The sequence below is a fragment of the Chiloscyllium plagiosum genome, unplaced genomic scaffold (assembly GCF_037043375.1).
Source record: "Chiloscyllium plagiosum isolate Xiang-an unplaced genomic scaffold, Cpla_swu_hap1 HiC_scaffold_11, whole genome shotgun sequence".
Classification (NCBI taxonomy): domain Eukaryota; kingdom Metazoa; phylum Chordata; class Chondrichthyes; order Orectolobiformes; family Hemiscylliidae; genus Chiloscyllium; species Chiloscyllium plagiosum.
The window spans coordinates 588,929-610,883 of NW_028270149.1; the positions used below are offsets into that span (position 1 = coordinate 588,929).

A 21,955-nucleotide genomic window follows, 5' to 3' on the forward strand; every position below is an offset into this window, starting at 1 on the left:
TAGGTCATAGCTAAGCCACAGGAGTCATGATGTGGAGATGTTGGTATTGGACTGGGGTGGACAAAGTTGGAAGTCACATGGCGACAGGTAATTGTCCAATGGATTTATTTGAAATCACAAGCTTTCGGAGTGCTGTTCCTTCACCTGACAAATGTTGTGGGCATCATCCAAGAACAAGGGGTTCGGGGCTAGGAATTAAATATTCAACAATGTTTCCTATCGAAAGGACAGGCAAATGGACAGTCAGGGCAGGGTTGCTTCTTAGTAAGAACTTAAATCAATACCAGGAGGCAATATAGGGTTGGAACGTATAGAATCTTTGAGTAGCTTTGAAGAATCATAAAGGTAAAAAAGACCCTGATGTGTGTTATGTGCAGGTCTCCGTCTCCTAGCAGTAGTCAGGATGTGGGGCTGAAAATAAATCAGGAGATGGAAAAGTCATGCAAAAAGGAACTATTACAATAAACATGCGAGACATCAGTATGCAAATGGATGGCAAATCAGGTTAGTAGCAGATCTAAAGAAAAGGAATTTGTGGAAATTCCAAAATTTTTATTTTGGAGCAGCTTGTGGTAGACCTACTAGAGAATACTGCTCTAAACTCTTCCCCCCCCCCCCCTCCCCTCCACCCATGCAATAAAGACAGAGAACCGCCAGTCCTCACCTACCACCATACCAGTCTCCGCATCCAACATATCATCCTAAACACTTTTGTCAGTTCCAAGAATATGCTCCCCTCCCCACCCCTCTATGCCTTCCGCAAGGACTGTTCCCTTTGCCAATCCTTGGTTCGCGCTACTCTCCCCAACAATCCTCCCACACCCTGGTACCTTCCTCTACACCTGGAAAATACGCAAAACCTGCCAGCATGCCACCTCCCTCACCTCCATCCAGGGCCCCAACCAGTCCTTCCAGGTGAGACGGAGGTTCACCTACCTCTCCTCCAACCTAGTTTACTGTGTCGGGTGCTCCCATTATGGTCTTCTCTACATTGGGGAGACCAAATATTAACTCGGAGTGTTTCACTGAGCATCTCAGCTGGGCTCACAGGGGCGACCTGACCTCCCAATCAATGCCCACACCATCCTCAACCTCCTCCATTGCCACAGTGAATCAGCCCGCAAATTGGAGGAACAACACCTCATCTTCTGCCTCAGCAGCCTACAGTCCGGAGTACTCAACATTGAGTTCTCAGATTTCAAATAACCTCCCTTCCTATCCCTGACACCCTTTCCAGCCCCTCCCCCTCCCCTTCCATTCCTCTGACCAATCCTTCCAGCTACCAACTGGATTCATTCCTCCCAATGAGCAGCCAGTCGTACCTTCCACCTGTGTTCATCAATCCTTACTTCATCACCCCACACAAAACTCTTCCCCCAAGCCACCACCCCCACCTTAAAAGCCTTTAAAAACCAGTAGAGGATAACTTAAAAAAAAAGTAAGGGGGGGGGGGGGAAGATGAAATTGAGGCGAGGCTAAGCTAGCTAGTCATATAAACTATGGCAAAAGTATTTTTAACTTTCTAAAAAGGTAAGGGGGGGCAAAAGTGGGCATTGTTCTGCTGAAAGTAAGGATGGAGAAGGAGTAATGGGCCACAAAGAAATGGCGGAGGAATTGATTAAATACTTTGCATGTTTTCATAGTGGATGACATCATACCAAAACGTCGAGAGTCAGGAGAGGTGAGTGTAGTGACTGTAGCTTAGGTATGGTGCTGGAGAGGCTGAAAGGTCTAAAGGTGGATACATCATCCAGACAGATGAGCTACATCCCAGAGTTTTGAACAAGATTGGTGAGGAGACTGTGCGGTATTGATAGTGATCTTTCAGGAATCACTAGACTAGAACCAGGGAGGGTTCCAGAAGAGTTTAAAATGGATAATTTAACATCTCTGTTCAAGAAGTGAGGGAGGCCAAAAACAGGAAACTATAGGCTAGTTAGCCTGACTTCGCTTGTTGGTAAGATTTTAAGTCCATTATTGCGTAAATTGCGGAGTTCTTGGATGTGCATGGTAAATTAGGATGCAATCAGCGCGGCTTCGTCAAATGGAGGTCATGCTTAACAAATCTGATAGAATTCTTTGAGGAGTCAAAAAGCAAGTTTGACAAAGGAAATCCAGAGGATGTGATCTATGTGGATTTCCAGAAGGCCTTTGTCGAGGTACTGCACAGGAGAATGAGATCTTGAATAAGAGAAGAGCCCATGGTGTTAAGGCAAGGTATTGACTGACTGGCAGAAGCCAGAGACTGGGGATAAAAGGGGTCTCTGTCCTCATGGTAACCACAGCATCTAGTGGAGTTCCGCAAGATTCACTGTTGAGACGTGACTGGATTCATGAACAACCTGGACAGAGGATGGCCCAAAGATAGGTGGAGGCAAGGGGCTTGAGAGATAAATGGAGGGAAGTAGGGCTGGGTGGAAGGTAGGTGGCGTAGATAGGTGAGAAGGAAGGTGGGCAGGTAGGACAGTTCAAGAGGGCAGTGCTGAGTTGGAAGGTTGGATCTGGGATAAAGTGGGAGTGGGGTGCAGAAGAAATGAGGAAACTGGTGAAGTGGACAAATTCTATATGGTTGGGTGGGTCCCCAAGGCGGAAGGTGAAGTGTTCTTTCTCCAGTTGTTGGGTGGCTGCCTTGGGACCCTCCAACCACACAGTCAATATGAATTTCACCAGTTTCCTCAATTCCTCCCCACCCCACGGTCCGGCTACCTTATCCCAGACCCAACCATCCAACTGTCCGACCTGTCTATCTTCCTTCTCTCCTACCTGCTCCACCCTTCATCTACCTATCAGATTCTTTGCTACCTTCCCCCCTGCCCCAGTCCCACCCCTCTCCCATTTATATCTCAGTGCCCTTGCCACACACCCTCCCCCTCCCCCCCACCCCCATTTCTGATGAAGAGCTTTTGCTTGAAATGTTGACTTTCCTGCTCCTCGGATGCTGTCTGACCATCTGTGCTTTTCCAATGTCACTCTTTTTGACTCTGACATCCAGCATCTGCAGTCCTCACTCTCTCCTTCTGACATCTGAAGCTCACAGGGTCTTCAAAGTCCTGGCTCAGTATTCTCTTGAGGTTACCTTGCAGATTCAGTCAGCAGTTAGGAAGGCAAATGTGATGTTGGCATTCATTCTGAGGGGCAAGAATACAGGTGTCAGGATTTACAACTTTGGTTGTGTAAGGCACTGGTGCTACTGCACTTGTAATATTGTGAGCAGTTTTGGGCCTCATATCTAAGGAAGAATGTGCTGGCATTGGAGGGGGTCGAGAGGAAGTTTACAAGAATGATCCCAATGCAGAGCTTGTCAAATGAGGAACAGTTGAGGACTGTGGATCTGTACTCCGAGTTGGGAAGGATGAGGAGGGATCTCCATGAAAATTCTGAACAACTGGATTAATCAACACATGGAAAGTGAGGATTAACCAGGGATAGAGTCGTAGAGATGTACAGCACGAGTTAACATAGATTTGTAAGACTGAGATTCTGTCTGACTAAGTAGCATTTTTTGAAAAGTTGACTAAATATGCTGATGAGGGTAGTGCAATTGATGTGGTTTACATGTATTTCAGTAAGGCCTTGGACAAGGTCTCACATGGAAGGCTGGTCCAAAGGTAAGAGTAACCAGCATCCAAGGCAAGTTGGCAAACTGGATCCAAAATTGGCTTGCATATAGGAAGCACAGGGTGAAGGTGGAGGGTTGTTTTTGTGATTGGAAGCCTGTGACGGGATCCTTGCTGTTTATGTACATTGACGACTTGGATGTGAATGTAGGAGGTACAATTAGTAAGTTTGCTGATGACATAAAAATTGGGTTGTTGATAGTGAGGAGGATGGTCTCCAGCTATAGCTTGATAATGATTGGATGATAAATTGGGCAGAACAATGGCAAATGGAATGTAATCTCTATAGGTGCATGGTGTTCCATTTTTGGGAGGTCAATTAAGGGATGGATGTACACGTTATTCCCTAGGGATTGTTCTGCAAAGCGACCTTGATGTACAAGTACGCAGATCCTTGAATGTGTCAGCATTGATAGACAGGGTGATGATGAAGGCACACAGGATGCTTGCTTTCATTAGCTGGAGCACAGAACATAGGAGCAAGAGAGTCTTGTTACAACTTCATAAACCATTAGTTTGGCCACAGATGGAATACTGTGTGCAGTTCTGGTTGCCACACTATCAGAAGGATGTGATTGCACTGGGGAGGTTGCTGAGGAGATGCACCAGGACGTTACCTGGAATGAAAACTCTTAGTTATGAGGAGAGACTGGATGGGTGGGTTTATTTTCCTTGTAAAAAGTGAGGGCTGGAGATCAGAGTCCAGAAGTGTGCCGCTGGAAAAGCACAGCAGGTCAGGCAGCATCTGAGGAGCAGGAGAGTTGATGTTTCATCAGAATTCCTGAAAGGTCGACTCCCCTCCTCAGATGAAGCCTGACCTGCTGTGCTTTTCTCGCGGCACATTTATTTTCCTTGGAGCAGAAGAGGTCAGATGGGGGCAATTTGACTGAGGTACTCAAAACTGAGAGGCATAGAAAAGAATACCATCTGGTTCGCAAACTGCCATCTTTACCTGGGCTGGCCTCCATGGCCTACAGCAATGTGGTTAACTCAAAACTGCCCTCTGGATGATTAAGGATGGTCAGAAAATGCTGGCCTAGGCAGCGATTCCCTCATCTTGTGAATTCATTTTTTAAAAATCATGCTATGGTCAGTTTGCTCATCCTCCCTACAGTCTCTGTTCTAATCATAGAGTCATAAAGATGTACAACATGGAATGAGACCCCTTCAGTCCAACTTGTCCATGCTGACCAGATTTTTTTTATTTCAAAAATATACTTTCATCATAAAAATATTTTGATCTGTACAATTGGTCATGCCATACATACATAAACATTCCATTTCTTTGCAAGCAGAGATTGAGTAATCATTCACATATACAGGTCTGTACGTTTACAATGCATATATTTAGCTGAGGAGTCAGTGGAGCCCACTTACTGTGTGGGGCCCCCTGTTCTTTGACAGGCAGATGTTACACGGTGGTCTTTCCCCACCGCGCCTTGGCGGCAGCTGCCCTAAGCTTCAGCGCATCCCTCAACACACAGTCCTGGACCTTGGAATGTGCCAGTCCGCAACACTCAGTCAGGGTCAGCTCCTTCAGCTGGAAGATCAACAGATTTCTGACAGACCAAAGAGCGTCTTTAACCGAGTTGATGATCCGCCAGGCACAGTTAATGTTTGTCTCGGTGTGCGTCCTGGGGAACAGACCGTAGAGCACGGAGTCCCGTGTCACGGAGCTGCTCGGGACGAACCTCGACAAACACCACTGCATCCCTCTCCAGACTTCCTTTGCATAGGCACATTCCAGAAGGAGGTGTGTGACAGTCTCGCTGCCGCTTCGAGGGCAGTGTGCGGTGCGGCCGAGAGTGCGGGCCTGCATAAAAGATCTCACAGGCAGAGCCCTTCTCACCACCAGCCAAGCCATGTCTTGGGGCTTGTTGGAAAGTTCTGGCGATGAGGCATTCTGCCAAATAACTTTGACGGTCTGCCCAGGGAACTGCTCGACAGGATCCACCCTCTCCTTTTCCCGAAGGGCCTCAAGGACACTACGTGCTGACCACTTCCTGATGGACTTGTGGTCAAAGGTGTTTTTCTTCATAAATATCTCTACGAAGGACAGGTGATACAGAACGGTCCAACTACTTTGAGCGTTCCGCGGCAGTAAGGCCAGGCCCATCCTTCGCAATACCGGTGACAGTACGTCAGTACCTCAGTATGTATTGACACTACCTCAGTACGTAGTGACACTTTGTGTTTGCGTACCGGGGATCCATGCACAGCTTGATGCAGCCACACACAAAGGTGGCCATCAGGGTGAGCGTGGCATTGGGTGTGTTTTTTTTCCCCCGTTGCCCAGAGCTTTGTATATCAACTCGCTTCGGACCCTGGCCATCTTTGCTCTCCATACAAAATGGAAGATTGCTCGGGTGACTGCGACGGTACAGGTTCTGGGAATAGGCCAGACCTGTGCCACATATAACAATACTGACACCTGATGACCAGGTTTTTACCCGCGCTGGAGAGCGACCGTAGCTTCCATCTGCCCAGTTTCTGCCTCACTTTTTTGATACACTACCCCACCAAGACTTGGCGCACGCCCCAGCCCCGTCGAACCAAATACCCAGCACCTTCAGGGCCAGATATCCTAACTTAATCTAGTCCCGTTTGCCGGCACTTGGCCCATATCCCTCTAAACCCTTCCTATTCATATACCCATCCAGATGCCTTTTAACTAATTGTGTAGCCTGCACCACTTCCTCTGGCAGCCCATTCCTTGCAGGCACCATCTTCTGCATGAAAAAGTTGCCCCTTAGATCCCATTTACATCTTTTCCCTCTCATCCTAAACCTATATCCTCTAATTCTTGACTGACTCCCCTCCCCTCTCATATAAAAGATGTGATAAGAGAACATATGGTTACGGAGTCTAGAACCAGGAGCCATCATTTCAGAATGCAGGCTAAGTCATTTAAGATTGAGATGAAGAAACTTCCTACAATGGAAAGATGGAGCTAGGTTATTCTATTTATTCAAAAAAAGATTGAGGCTTCAAGTGTATGAATAGAAAGAAGCAATTTGGCATTGAGATATAAATCAGCAATCCTCATGTTGAATAGTGGACCAGGTTTGAAGGGTGGAATTGCCCGAACCTGCTCCAAGTCCGTTTCTATATGCTCTCCTTTAATCAGAGGACATATTACAAGATTGGGCAGAATGATTGCAAAAAGGATGTTTCTCCTGATTGGTGAATCTTCCCTCAGTCTAGTGAATGTATGGAATCCTCCACCACGGAAGGCAATGAAGGCCAAAGTCACTGATCTATTCAAAAAGGGGCTAGCAAGTTTTGAAAAGCTTTGTAGCTCCGGTTGAGGTTCTGGATGTGAATTTACTCGCTGAGCTAGAAGGTTCAGTTTCAGATGTTTCGTCACCATGCATGAGAACATAATTGAAGCGCTGATGTTATGTACTGCTTTCTATTTATGTTTAAGTTTCCTTGGGTGTTTGGCGATGTCATTTCTCAGAGGATGATAAATGGGGTCCAAATCAATGTTTGCTGTTAGTTCCAGTTGGAATGCCATGCTTCTAGGAATTCTCATGTGTGTCTCTGTTTGGCTTATCCTAGGATGAATGCGTTGTTCCAGTCAAAGTGGCGTCCTTCCTCGTCCGAATGTAAGGGTACTAGTGATAGTAGGTCATGTCTTTTTGTGGCTAGTTCATGATCATATATCTTGGTGGCTAGTGTTCTGCCTGTTTGACCAATGTAGTGTTTGTTACAGTCCTTGCAAGGTATTTTGTAAATGACATTAGTTTTGCTTGTCTGTATAGGGTCTTTCAAGTTCATTAGCTGCTGTTTTAGTGTGTTGGTGGATTTGTGGGCTATCATGATGCCATAGGGTCTGAGTAGTCTGATAGTCATTTCAGAGATCACTTTGGTGTAAGGTAAAGTGGATAGGGTTTTGGGCGCATTTTGTCTGCGTTTGGGTTTGATGCTGAGAAACTGGCAGACTGTGTTCATTAGGTACCGATTCTTCTTGAAAATGCTGTGTGGGTGATTTTTTTTCTGTTTGTCATTCCTCTGTGCTGCAACGTGTGGTGGCTCATTAAAATAATGTTCTAGTGGGATGATTGCTTCTGTGGTTCAGTATTTGTTAGTATGTGGTGTTTTCCTGTAGATGCTGGTTTGAAGTTCCCCACTGACTGTTCACTCTACTGTGACATCTCGGAATGGCAATTTGATGGTTTTTTTTGTGAATTTTATGCCAGCAAGGATATTATTAATGGTCCTGAAGGTTTTCTCTAATTTGTTTCGTTTAATGATGACAAAGATGCCATCCACATTGCAGACCCAAAATTTGGATTGGATGGTTGGGAGAGCTGTTTGTTCAAGTTTCTGCATTACTGCTTCTCCTAGGAACCCTGATATCGGTGATCACATGGGTGTTCTGTTGATTTGGTTGTGGCTGAAAATGTGTTGCTGGAAAAGCGCAGCAGGTCAGGCAGCATCCGAGGAGCAGGAGAATCGACGTTTCGGGCATGAGCCCTTCTACAGGAATGAATGATTTGGTTGTGGGTCTTGTTGAAAGTGAACTGGGTGGTGAGGCATAGGTGTACTAGTTTCATAATGTTGTCTTTGCTGATGAAGTTGGTGGTGTCTGGTGTTTGTATCTTTGGTTCTTCTGATAGTGTAGTCAGTGTTTCTTTAGCAAAGTTCATGTTGATGGGTGTGACCATATGTTCGATCAAAGGAGACCATTATTTCATCCTCTTCTATCTTGGTGTCTTTGGTGTTCAGGATTTCTTGAGTGCAGTGAATGGAGTGGCGTGAATTCTCTACGTGTTTAAGGCTTTTGTGGAGTTCCTTGGTTAGCCTGTACGTTGATGTTCCAGGTAGAGACTGGATCTCAGGGCGGCTCCTGGTTTGTGGATTTATTGGGTAGTCCTTAAAAGTGTGGTGTGTTGGACCTGTCCGGTTTCATTTTTTTTTTTGGAAGTCTGTTTTGTTTACTTATCTAGATTTACGTTTTGTGAGTAAGGCTGTGATTCGGTTCTCTAGTTGTGGAGTTGGGTCTATCACCCACCTGTTGGTAAGTATCGGTATCTACAAGCAGTGCATTTGCTTTCTAATAGTCATCTGATTTGTTTAAAATGACTGTCAAGCGTCCTTTGTCTGCAGTTAGGATTACCATATTTTTGTCTTTGAGTCCTTTTAGTGCTTTCCTTTCTTGTGTGTTTCCTCCTTTTTTCCTGCTTAATATTGATGCAACTGTCTGTCTGATGGCTTGCTGGGTTTCCTCTGAGTTCGTTGTCTTTCAGTGTTGCTTTTAGTGCTGCTAAGAAATCCTTTTTGTTCATGTCTCTGAAGTTGTAATTTAGTCCTCTAAGATTTTTTTTCAGTCATGATTTGGAGGTGCTGGTGTTGGATTGGGTGTACACAATCTTAAAAAATCTCAGTGAGAGGTTTATAGTCCAAACAGGTTTATTTGGAAGCACTAGTTTTCAGAGCACTGCTCCTTGGTTGTGGTGTATAAAGTCGTAGCACCACAGAATTTATGGCAAAAGTTTACAGTGTGATGTGACTGAAATAGTGTATTGAAAAAGACCTGGATTGTTTAAGTCTGTCATCTTTTGGAATGGGCATGTTGGTTTCAGTTCTTTCATATGTAAATTCCAGAACTTTTTAGTAAATTTGTCGATGACAAAAAGATTGGAGGTGCTGTTGATAGTACCGAGGACTATTGCAGGCTGCAGTGCGACATTGACAGGATGCAGAGCTGGGCTGAGAAATGGCAGATGGAGTTCAAGCTGGATAAATGCAAAGTGATGCATTTTGGAAAGTCGAAATTGAATGCTGAATATAGGATTAAAGACAGGATTCTTGGCAATATGGAGGAACAGAGGGATCTTGGTATTCAAGTGCATAGATCCCTCAAAGTTGCACCCAAGTGGATAGGATTGTTAAGAAAGCATATGGTGTTTTGTCTTTTATTTAACAGGGGCATCGAGTTTAAGAGCTGTGAGGTTTTGCTGCAGCTCTACAAGTTCCTGGTGAGACCACACTTGGAATATTGTGTCTAGTTCTGGTCATCCTACTGTAGGAAAATACAGAGGCTTTGGAGAGGATACAAAGAAGGTGTAGGGTGGGTGTGTATGTGTGTGTGCGTGAGTGTAAAGGGCTATAAGTCTGAGAAGATGTGTGTGTGTATGAGAGAGAGCGTGTGTGTTTGTGTTTGTAAGAATGTCAGTCTTTCTGTGTGTATGTGTATCCCAAGGTCCTGGTTGAGACCATCCCCATGGGTACTGAACTTGGATATTAGCCTCTGTTTGGCCACTTTGTGTTGTTGCCTGTCCCGAAGTCCACGTTGGAGAATGGTCATCCGAAGGTCCGAGGTCGAATGTCCCGGACGGCTGAAATGCTCTCCGACTGGGGGAGAACATTCCTGTCTGTTGATTTGTTGTGCGGTGTCAATTCATCTGTTGTCGTAGCCTCTGCTCGGTCTCACCAATGTACCGTGCCCCTCTCTTTTTCAGTATCTGTTAGAGGCCAGCCTGATGAGTTTATTTTTATCCTGGCTTCTGTGTTGTCTGTGTTCCTTTTGTGAGTTTGTCTATTTTTTCTGCAGGTCTGGTTTGTTTTCTTTTGTGTTTGCAGCTGTCTAATGCCTATGGCTCGGTATACTGTGTCTGTCCATTCATGGTTTATAGTGTTAGTGAGTAGTTTTCTGGCACGAAATTTCACCCAAAATGAATGTCTTTTACAAAATACCTTGTAAGGACTGTAACAAATAGTACAATAGTAAATTGGCAGAAAACTAGCTACCAGGATACATGAACATCAATTAGCCAGAAAAAGGCATGACCCTCTATCACTGTATCTTTACGTACAGATGAGGAAGGACTCCACTTTGACTGGGACAACATGTCCATCCTAGGGCAAGCCAAACAGACGTGCATGTGAATTCCTAGAAGCATGGCATTCCAACGGAATTGTATTAACAAACACATTTGATTTGGATCCCATTTCTCATCATTTGAGAAAAAGAATAGGAAATGACATCACCAAACACTCCAAGAAGCCTAAACACATGAATAGAAAGCGGGACATAACACCAGCGCTTCACCAATTATGTTACCTAGAATGATGACGAAACGTCTGCAACCGAACCTTCCAGCTCAGTGAGCAAACTCACAACCATTCGAGAGAGGGTTTTAGAGTTAAAGTGTCAGCACTGGTCCTATTGAATGATAGAGCAAACTTGAAGGACCAAATGACCACCACCACCTTGTTTCTGTTTCAGCATTTTGTTTTATAATTAAAATGTTATTTTGAGTTGATTGAAGAAGCCTGATGAAAGTCTCCCTCATTTTGGATAGCAGTACAAACGGGAAACCATTGGCCATTTGGTAATCCAATCAAATTCATTGTTATTTTCAATTGAATAACTAGTTGAAAGTTTATAAGTGTCTTTCCTTCTGCAGAGCTGCTCTTGCTGTCACCGCCCAGGAGCAACTATTGGATGTGATGTGAAAACTTGTCGTAGAACATATCATTATTATTGTGCAAAGCTTGATAAAGCCCAGATCAAGGAAGATGCGTCACAGGGCATATATCTGTATGTACAGCACATTGCTTGTTCTTTCAGATTTGTTCCTTGGGCCATTGTTTCATGATTCAATGAGTTGAAATGTTGATCTGTACTTTTTAAAATCCTTTTCTTGACAGGATCCTCTGTCAGAAACACAAAGAAGGTGCTGAGGATTCCAATGAAGGTAACTAATATACAGAAAATCGGTACAATTCATTGCATTTGTCAACTGTTAAGTAATTTTCTTTTCATTTTTGTCGCATTTTGTGTAGCTTTGTAGCACGGTGGCACAGTGGTTCACAGTGCCAGAGACCCGGGTTCAATTCCCGCCTCGGGCAACTGTCTGTGTTGAGTTTGCACATTCTCCCCATGTCTGCATGGGTTTCCTCCGGGTGCTCCAGTTTCCTCCCACAGTCCAAAGATGTGCAGGTTAGGTGGTATGGCCATGCTAAATTGCCCATTGTGTTTGGTGAAGGGGTAAATGTAAGGAAATGGGTATGGGTGGGTTGCTCTTCGGAGGGTCGGTGTGGACTTGTTGGGCCGAAGGATCTATTTCCACACTAAGTAATATAATCTAAGTAATCTAATCTAATCAGTAATCTAATTTGTTACTGATACCTGTCTGATTAGGCAGGACTGTGTTGTTGATGTGCAGATGTTGTTAATCTGGCACTACTTATCCCAAAGGGCCATTTTTTTACAGGACAAGAATGGCTATAGTGGCTTCCAATTATTAGTAACATAAGTACACCACCTCAAATGAGTGAAATTCCTTTACTGAAAGGCTCAAATCTGAAGGTGCAGCACTTTCTGCTAAATGCACCTTTGCCTAACTATTGGCTACAGTAATATGGAGTTTTGGGTTATTTTGTTTGGAGGATATTTGAGCAAGGGTGCCTGACAGATGGAAGCACAAAAGTTTAAATAACTTTACAGTTCATAAAACTTTGTGTTCAGGACAATTGAATGTCTAGGTCTGTAGAAAAGCACTTTAAATGTGGGCCACAGGTGGGAGTTCATGCAAAGGATGTTTTGGAAAGTCAAAGAAAAAGAACAAAGTAAGATTACAGGATAATGATATGGTCATGTTAAGCAGTGTGGCACTAAGAGAGTGTGTGAACAGTGCACCAGTAACCAGATTAAATATAGGAGAAATGATGAACAGAAAGAAAGGTTTTTTCTTCGAATATATGCCCCATTCATAACAAGATGGATGAATTAATTGCTCCAACTTAAATAAATTCCATGTAGGTCCACAAAAGTACCAGTAGCATAGGCAGTATGAATGTGTTTCTGCTTAGACATTAGGAGGAAGTAGGCATCAAATTAAGAATCAGGATTTTGAATTATTACTTGAAAGGTATGCAAATTGGTTTAAAGCAAATCTGATTAGAGCAATGAAAGTGTAGCTCAGGATAGATTATAGAAGTTGGGACTGTTCTTGGAATCCACAGACTGAGATTTAATAGAAGTGTTCAAATGGCATGAGCAGACTGGACAAAGTAGATAGGGAGAAGCTGCTACTGCTCATAAAATAATTGAGCAAGAGGGCATAGATTTAAATTGATTTGAAAACGAAGCAAGGGATGATGTGAGAAAAAAAAAACTGAGTAGGTTGGGTGTATGGTGGAGCCAGTTGAGTTATTCAGAAGTTGTGGGAATTTCTTGGGTAGAAATGGTATGTATGGATATAGGGAAAGGGCAGGTGATGAGTGAGTAGTGCCTGGAGAGAAATGAAGTACTTTTTGTTGTTGTAGTCTACTAGGAATAGAGAGCAGGAGTGAAAGACCGGACTTTAATGACTTGTAGATTAGGTAGTGTTATTAGATCCTGGATTGTTTGTAGTTGACGAGGTTTGCAGTGATAGGAGAACTTGCTCTCATGCAATGCTCCTTCTGTGGGAAATCTCCATGGTGACAATGTATTCAGGAAGTGAGTTCTGCTGTAGCTTCTAATTTGCCACATGGAGCACCTGGAGCTGCACATGGACTCACTATGAAGAATCCATGAGGCTGAGAATGTTGTGGATAGCATGTTTAGCAACCAGATCACGCCACCAGTAAGGGCTATGCAGACGAAAGAGTGGGGTCACCAACATGAAGATAAATGAGCACAGTAGTCCCCAGTGGCCATTTCCCCCTTAAACAGGAATGCCAGTTTTAATATTCTTGGGGGAAGAATGGCCCCTCAAGGGAAAGCAGCACCGGGTTGATGGCACCACGCTGGCACCACTGTGCAGCAGGTAGAATTCAAGTGTAGGCAAGCAGTAGAACTGGGGGATTCCATAGCTAGGGACACAGATTGCTGTTTCTGTGGCCATGTGCTAGATTCCTGAATGGTGTGTTGCCTCCTCGGTGCCAGGGTCGAGATTTGAATGGGCACAGGATATTCTAAAGGGTGAACAGTCAAAGGTTGATTTCCATGTTGGTGCTAATGACATAGGGAGGTGACGTCCTGTGAAGGGAGTTGGGTTGAAGTTGAAAAACGAGACCTCTAGGGTTGTAATCTTGGGATTACTTTCTGCCATATGCCAGTGAGGCCAGAAATAGAAAGATAGTACAGTTAAACATGTGGTTAAAGAGCTGGTGTAGGAAGAGAGAACTTTGGATATTTGGATGCCTTTTAGGGTAAGGGGGGGACCTGTACAAGAAGGATTGGAAGGGCAGGTTGCACCTAAATTAGAAGGGCACCAATAAGAAGGGTGCAGTCGCTTTGAAGGGTTTGTACTGCAGGCCTCCCAACAGCCGGTGGAACTGAAATGTGGACAATATGGAAAAATGTAAAAGCAACAGGTTGTTGTGATGGGTGATTTTTGACTTCCTCTATATTGACTGGGTTAAAAATCTCTCAACACCAGGTTATAGTCCTGCAGGTTTAATTGGAAGCACTAGCTTTCGGAGCGCTGCTCCTTCATCAGGTGGTTGTCAGGCAATGCTCCAAAAGCTAGTGCTTTCAATTAAACCTATTGGACTATAACCTGGTGTTGTGATTTTTAACTTTGTACAGCCCAGTCCAACACCGGAATCTCCAAACCATGACTATATTGACTGGGACACGCTTAGTACTAGGGGCTTTGATGAGGGGGAATTTGTTGGGTATGTCCAGAATAGCAATATGTAAATAATCAAATGAGGAAATGGCCAAACTAGACCTGGAATTGGGGAATGAGCCCACCAGATGATTGAAGGTTCAGTGGGTGAACACCTTCAAAACGCTAACTAAAATTCTGAAAGTTTTAAGGCACATTAAGTTAAGGACAAGAATAATTCTTGGTTAAAATAATTAAATTTGGGGAAGACTCACTACCATGGTCTTCAACAGGATCATGGGGAATGTGGACTGGAGGGGAACTGTTTGAGGATAAATCCACACCTGACCTGTGGGAATCTTTTATTTTAAAGCCAGATGATGGGAGTTCAGGGCCAGTATGTTCCTATGAAAGTGAAGGATAAGGATGACAAGATTTGGGACCGAGGTAAAAACAATGACTGCAGATGCTGGAAACCTAATTCTGGATTAGTGGTGCTGGAAGAGCACAGCAGTTCAGGCAGCATCCAAGGAGCTTCGAAATCGACGCTTCGGGCAAAAGCACCCTTTGATGACAAAAAAGAAAGAGAGCTTAGTCCCAAAAAAAAAAGGCTTATGTACAGTTGGCTTGATGGTAGGAGACAGAGTTATTTCTTGGACTGGAGGCTATGGCCAGTATTATTCTGTAGAGATTGGTGCTGAGTCCAGTGTACTTGGGGACTGGTACCAGCAAGTCCTGAAAATGAAATTATGGTTAAGCAGAGGGAGGAACTGAGAATCTGAAATGGTGTTTTGGACTGTTTCTGATAGGAGGGGTTTGGATGTTGATCTTGCAGCATGAAGGTTTGAAAGCTTCCTACCAACTTCTGATTATCAGCTGTTGGAAGCTGAGAATAGAAACTAAATTGTAAGTATCACTGATTCTGCTGTGAACTGAAAAGTTCGCCTTGATAGTCTTCAGAAAATCAATAAAGCAATAATCAAATGCTGTGTTACAACACATTTTCAAAACTGCTTAAATAACCTGGACAGTTCTATTTTCTTCTATCCCTTAACTCTGTTCCTCTTTTGTGAATGGGGGCTGAAAACAAAGGTTATTGGGTTGAAATCATAGACGTCAAATAGATTGTTTAATTTTGCTCTAATAAAGTTAGTGTATTGCTAAGTCTCTTGTTTAAGCTACAAAACTGGTGGCTACAATTGATTATTCAGTCTGTAGTTATTTAAAAAAAAATCTGGTTAGGAAACATTGGGGTCAAATTTGACAGTCTTTGAAGGCTTTACATTTAGTGTCACAAATACAAAGTTAGGAAGACTGAGTTGATTTGCTTGTCCCTCTGTGTCATAACAATATTAGGTTTTATAAAATCTAGAGTGGTAGGTGGTTCAGTGGTTACCGCTGCTGCCTCGGTGCCAGGGACCCAGGTTCAATTCCAGCCTTGAGTGACTGTCTATGTGGAGTTTGCACGTTTTCCTTGTGTCTGTGTGGGTTTTCACTGGGTGCTCTGGTTTCCTCCCACAGCCCAAAGATGTGTAAGTGAAGGAATTGGTCAGTGGTAGCATTAGGGCGCTTGGTATTGGGGGCAAAGTACTAACTTGGATTGAAAGTTGGTTGGCTGGTAGGAAACAAAGAGTAGTGATAAACGGCTCCATTTCGGAATGGCAGGCAGTGACCAGTGGGGTACCACAGGGATCAGTGCTGGGACCGCAGCTTTTTTACAATATATGTTAATGATATAGAAGATGGAATTAGTAATAACATTCGCAGATTTGCTGATGATACTAAGCTGGGTGGCAGGGTGAAATGTGATGAGGATGTTAGGAGATTACAGGGTGACCTGGACAAGTTAGGTGAGTGGGCAGATGCATGGCAGATGCAGTTTAATGTGGATAAATGTATGGTTATCCACTTTTGTGGCAAGAACAGGAAGGCAGATTACTACCTCAGTGGAATCAATTTAGGTAAAGGGGCAGTACAGAGAGATCTGGGTGTTCTTGTACACCAGTCAATGAAGGTAAGCATGCAGGTGCAGCTGGTAGTGAAGAAGGCTAATAGCATGCTGGCCTTCATAATAAGAGAGATTGAGTATAGAAGCAAAGAGGTTCTTTCTGCAGCTGTACAGGGCCCTGGTGAGACTACACCTGGAGTACTGTGTGCAGTTCTGGTCTCCAAATTTGAGGAAAGACATTCTGGCTATTGAGGGAGTGCAGCGTAGGTTCATGAGGTCAATTCCTGGAATGGCGGGATTACCTTACACTGAAAGACTGGAGCGACTGGGCTTGTATACCCTTGAGTTTAGAAGACTGAGAGGGGATATGATTGAGACGTATAAGTTTATAAAAGCATTGGACACTCTGGAGGCAGGAAACATGTTTCCGCTGATGGGTGAGTGCCGAACCAGAGGACACAGCTTAAAAATATGGGGTAGACCATTTAGGACAGAGATGAGGAGAAACGTCTTCACCCAGAGAGTGGTGACTGTGTGGAATGCTCTGCCCAGAGGGCAGTGGAGGCCCAGTCTCTGGATTCATTTAAGAAAGAGTTGGATAGAGCTCTCAAGGATAGTGGAATCAAGGGTTATGGAGATAAGGCAGGAACAGGATACTGATTAGGAATGATCAGCCATGATCATATTGAATGGTGGTGCAGGCTCGAAGGGCAGAATGGCCTACTCCTGCACCTATTGTCTATTGGTAAATTGTCCCTTAGTATCAAGGGGTATATGGGATAGTTGAGTTAGCCATAGTAAATGTGGGATTACAGGGATTTGGTGGGATGCTCTTTTGGAGGCTCAGTGCAGCCTTGATGGGCCAAAATGACTACTTTCTGCATTGTAGAGATTTAATGAAACTTTTGTTTAAAAAAAAGTCAACAAAGTGAGTACTGGTCCAATAGAAAGTGAGTCTGGAGACTTAGTCATGGAAAATAAGGGCATAAGCAAAGCAAAGACGGTGGGTGCTGGGAATCCAAAACAAACGCAAAATGCTGAAGGCAGCTGAGTTTCTGCAGCATTCTCATGTTGTGGAAAATATGGAGTTAGCTGAATTGAAAAATTTACATCAGTTTTCGTTATAGAGCATATAAGTAACATCACTAGCATGGAACAGACCGATGTAAAAGGATAAGGCTACAAGTATATCAAATAAGCCATGGTGTTTGTTGAAACTTTCATACATTTTAAAAGTTTAAAGACTTAGTTGTTTTTTAAAAAGCAGGACTAATCGCTAAAAATCAGAATTTACTGGAAAAACTCAGCAGATCTGGCAGCATCTGTGGAAAGAAAGCAGAATTAACATTGCTGGTCCATGGACCCTTCATTAGAACTGATTTGTAGCTAGGAAAATGTTGATATATCCCCTAAAGAAGGGATAGGGTTGGTGGGTGGAGGAGGAGGAGGAGGAGGATTAAATGATAGGTGGAGATGGAGCCCAGAGAGAGCAAGCACGGGAAAACGGTTGAGCAGACAGAGGATTGGATTAAGATCAGCCTGGGAGAATGAATAGCTGCTAATTCGCACCATTAGTGGCTGAGCTAATTACAGTTTTTTGGTGGTGCTGCCGACAGATGGGCTCCAAGGAAACCTAAGTGAGAGTTCCCCAGGTCCTCGCAAAGGCGCTCAGAGAGTACACAGAGAAAAACGGAGAGCTCCAAACTCGAAAGATGAGTCGGATGATGCTATGTCCACATCCTCTCAAGGGAAAGATGAAACCAGTTGCAGTTCCTATGTGAGTAATGAATTGATAACGGAAACATTGTTTTGTTTTCCCTCCCTATTTTCTCTTCCTTACAATTATCGAAAATTGTCCAGTTTCCTTTCAGGTCATCCATTGTCTCAATTTTCAGAATCCTTACTGTGTAAAGAAGGTTCCACCTCTTCATTCCCTATATCTCTTGCCCAATCCTCAATTCTGAATCCCTACTCCTGTACACTCAGCTCATGTGAACAATTTTTCTTTGTCTTGTCTAAAACTCAATCTTGTGCACCTCACATCTCACTTCAATCTCTTGTTCCAGGGAGAACAATTCCAGCTTCTCCATTCTGTCCACATCGCTGAAGGTTATCATTGTTGGACCTATTATTATAAATCTCCTCTGAATTGAGTTAAGAACCTACACACTTTTTGGTGGAAAGCTGGTGGTGGAATTTCTTGAGTTAAAAATCACATACCAGGTTATAGTCCCAACAGGTTTTTTTGGAAGCACTGACTTTCTGAGCGCTGCTCCTTCCACAGGTGGTTGTTGAGAACAAGATTGTAAGACACAGAATTTGTAGCAAACGTTTAGAGTGTGACGTAAACCTCTTCTCTCCTCCCCCACCCGCTACCTAAGACCTCTGACTCCACATACGCTTCAGAACTGGGCCATTATGTCCATATGTCTTGCCCTGTCCCTTATGCCAAAATTGATCATTTTGTACTTCTCTGCTTTATTTTTTCATTCATGGAATGTAAGGAAATGTCCATCCCTAGTTGCCCTTGAGAATTAATGGTAAGCTGCCGTCTTGAACTGCTACAGTCGATTTTGTGTAGACAAATAATTCTGTTCAGAAGAATTCTGCCATTCTGCTCCCTCATGTCCTGTTGCATCCTTACTGTTTGTAACTCCTCCAAATTATGTACCATTGGTAAAATGTGGAATTGCTCCCAAATCCAAGTCAGCACCTTTCAAAACCATGTCCATTTCCATATAGAAGAGCAAGGATAGCAGATACATGGAAACACCATCACCTTCAAGATCTCTTCCAAGTCAATCACCATCCTGACTTTAAAATATGTTGCTGTACCTCCAGTGTCATCTGGGCGAATCTTTGAAATTCCTCCCTCATAGCATTGTGCTTTTAACAAGAATGAATAAATTAGTGTTTCAAGGAAGCAACTCACCGTTGGCTTCTCTAGGAGAATTAGGGATTGTAATAAGTGTTGGCGCAGCCAGTGATGCCCACATCTCATGGATGAATTAAAAGAAAAATCTTCCCTTGGCTGCCTTTCCTCAAAGAAAAGCAGTCTCAGTACATTCAATCTACCTTCAGAACTCAACTCCTCACCACTGAATCTGTTCTTGTAAATCCTCTCTGTATTGTCTACAGTCCTGTTAAGGTGTAACAGGTCCAGCTTGAAGCAGATTCCACCTGACCCAAAACTAGTTCTGATGCTTCAGAAATCTGATTCCCATTCCTTTGATATCATTCTCCAGACATATGTCCAATCGATCAAACTTCATATTCTATTCTCAGTAGCACGTGGTGCTGGGAGTAGTTTTGAGTTTCTGTTTATTACTGTCCTAACTCCCGCAAAATCTTTCAGAAACTTGTCCCTTTTCATACTTGTCGCTCTTCCATTATATCCTTTATCTTTGCCTCAGAGGCAACATGTTGAATGAAGCAGAAATGTTCATCTGATCCCCTAAATGTGGAATCTTGTCTCAATGTTGCTTTTCCACTCTTCTTTACCTTCTGGGCAGCTGGATTGCCCTTGGTGTCTCAAACTTGGCTATGACTGTACTACCATCTTTACTAGTAACCAAAATGAAAAACCATTTTGCACAAAAGATGGACTCTGAGGACTGCTGCTATGCCTGTACTACTGTCTTAGGAAGAATGGAGGTTGACAATACTTCTGTGCTTTTACAGTCTCAACCTAAGATGTGACCACCTCTTGAATGTACTATCTATGTCGTATTCAACCTCATGGATGCACAACAGTGATTCTGTCTGTTTGTAGAATTCCAATACCCAGAGCTCCATGGCCCATCCACAGCATTCCCCATACTATTGGATGTACATTCCTCTTGGCTGAGTAACTTTAGAAACTGTTTATTGCAGTTAGAATGACTTAAATAGCAACCTTTTACTGGCTTCTTCACTTGTACAAAACAAGAGTCAATTACTGGAAGTTGGAAAAGGTAGAAAAAGAGCGCCTTCTTACCAAGCTCCCTTCTTTATCAAACGCTCACTTTACACTCTGCACTGAGTTCAGATGAGGCAGCACTGAGGTAGGACTGTTTCAGTCTTCTCATTACTGCGCTTAGTTATCTGTTCAAAGGCTGAGATAAACCTAATTTATCTTCACATTCTCCTTTGTTCTCTGCTCAGCATCGTAGTGTGTCTCGCTCTCTTGTACCTTCCCCCACCATCCTACCTCTCATCTTCTGCCCCATTCCCTGCCCTTGCAGACACAGGGAAGATAATTAAACATATTGATAAATTCATGGTTATTAAGTCATTTGAAACCCCAAATTGCATTATCTTTGTAATTCTCTTTGTTCTTGCTTTGAATGTGTTTTCCTTTGTAGAGAGAACGGTCTCCTCACTGCAGTAGTCCCACAATTACAGGGCCAAAGTGTGGGTTTTGTCATGCTGGAGATGAAGAAAATGAAACTAGAGGAAAACTCCACACGTCAAATGCTAAAAAGGTTGCCGCACATTACAAATGCATGGTAAGGTGATTGAATGTGTTGGAGTCACTTTGGAGATAGGCACTGCTAAGATATTGTATGAGGTGTAATATATTTTGGGCTAGTCTTCGTCTCCAGACTTCAAAGTTCTAGTAAGTCCTTTTCAAATTAGCTGTATATCACAGGATTCCTTTCATTAGGTTTTGTGTAAATCATGTTATGTGTGAATTGAGTAGAGCAATGTTTCTTTGCGCATTATGGAAAATGCAAGAGTTTGTGATCAATTCCAAAAGAAATTACACCAAGCTAAATTGCTGAGGACAGTCAGAGTAGATTCCAGTGCTGCAATTGAACCTAGTTTCTAGCACCATCTGACATTTCTGAATCAGTAGAATATACCATCATAGAGCATGTGTAGCAGAGTAAGAGGCCACTCCACCCATCCTGTCCGCTGCAGATGCTAGGTGGGGTAAAGTGGCAAGTTAAATGTGTCCTTCGTAATAACTCTAAAGTATTGAACACTAGGAAGGAAAGATCAAAGATAAGAGTGCTCTTGACCTATTGGTGCTCAAAAATTATTAAACATTGTTACAATGAGGTGTCAGACAGCCAAATAAAATCAGCCTCCCTCTCCCTGCATTTACAACACAGTAAAATTAAAGCACTCAAAGCCCCAGGAGTTCCTAACCAGACTTTCTGAATAACTGACACCAGAGACCAAGTTTATAGCTAAAACAAAGAATTAAAAATTTATCAGTAGTACAGTAATTTTAGCAGAGAAAAGTTAAGCAACAAGGTAATCTAATTTTAATGTCTATTGACTTAATCCACTTCTCAGACAGATAGGCAGTTACAGTATAAGTCAAAAATAAAATTATATATTTAAGCAGAGTTCTGATTAATTCTGATTTTTCTCCACAGATGCTGCCTGTCCTGGTGAGCTTTTCCAGCAAATTTTGTTTGTTTCTGATTACAGCACCCGCATTTCTTTCGATTTTTATTGGGTTGTACATAACCAGATAGTTCACTCTCACTGTTTCCACGATGTGCAGTATCACAGGTGCACGGATTGAGTCCAGCTTGGTTTCTGAAGGCACTTGTCAATGCAAATAGTTTCCAGTAGACTGAGGAATATTCATTTAATTCTGATAAAGAAGATTCTATTCCCTCAACTTTCAATAATAGAATAACCAGAGAGCAATCAGATCTCCTTACTGTAACTTTTGTAACCAGAGCCCTTCTGACCAAAAACAAACTTCAAAACCAATGTGTGAAATTCAGGTTTTGTTCTGACTTTTTCAGGATTCTCTTGGCACCAAATGCCCTGTCACCTCATCAAAGAACTCCAGTCAAATTTGTCAAATGTGACCAGCCCTTGATAAAGCCATGTTGGCT

The 21,955-nt window shown here is 43.2% G+C and overlaps 1 protein-coding gene across 6 annotated transcripts in view; it reads left to right on the plus strand.

Annotated features, from left to right (window-relative positions):
- Positions 1 to 21,955, plus strand: part of phf6 (PHD finger protein 6) — a 77,135-nt gene that overhangs the window by 33,818 nt on the left and 21,362 nt on the right. For all 6 annotated transcript variants that reach the window (XM_043714343.2, XM_043714339.2, XM_087991821.1 and 3 more), the window contains 4 exons: positions 11,033 to 11,166; positions 11,277 to 11,323; positions 17,732 to 17,892; positions 20,459 to 20,602. In XM_043714343.2, coding sequence (XP_043570278.2) covers positions 11,033 to 11,166; positions 11,277 to 11,323; positions 17,732 to 17,892; positions 20,459 to 20,602 — 486 coding nt within the window. The remainder of the gene's footprint in view (positions 1 to 11,032; positions 11,167 to 11,276; positions 11,324 to 17,731; positions 17,893 to 20,458; positions 20,603 to 21,955) is intronic.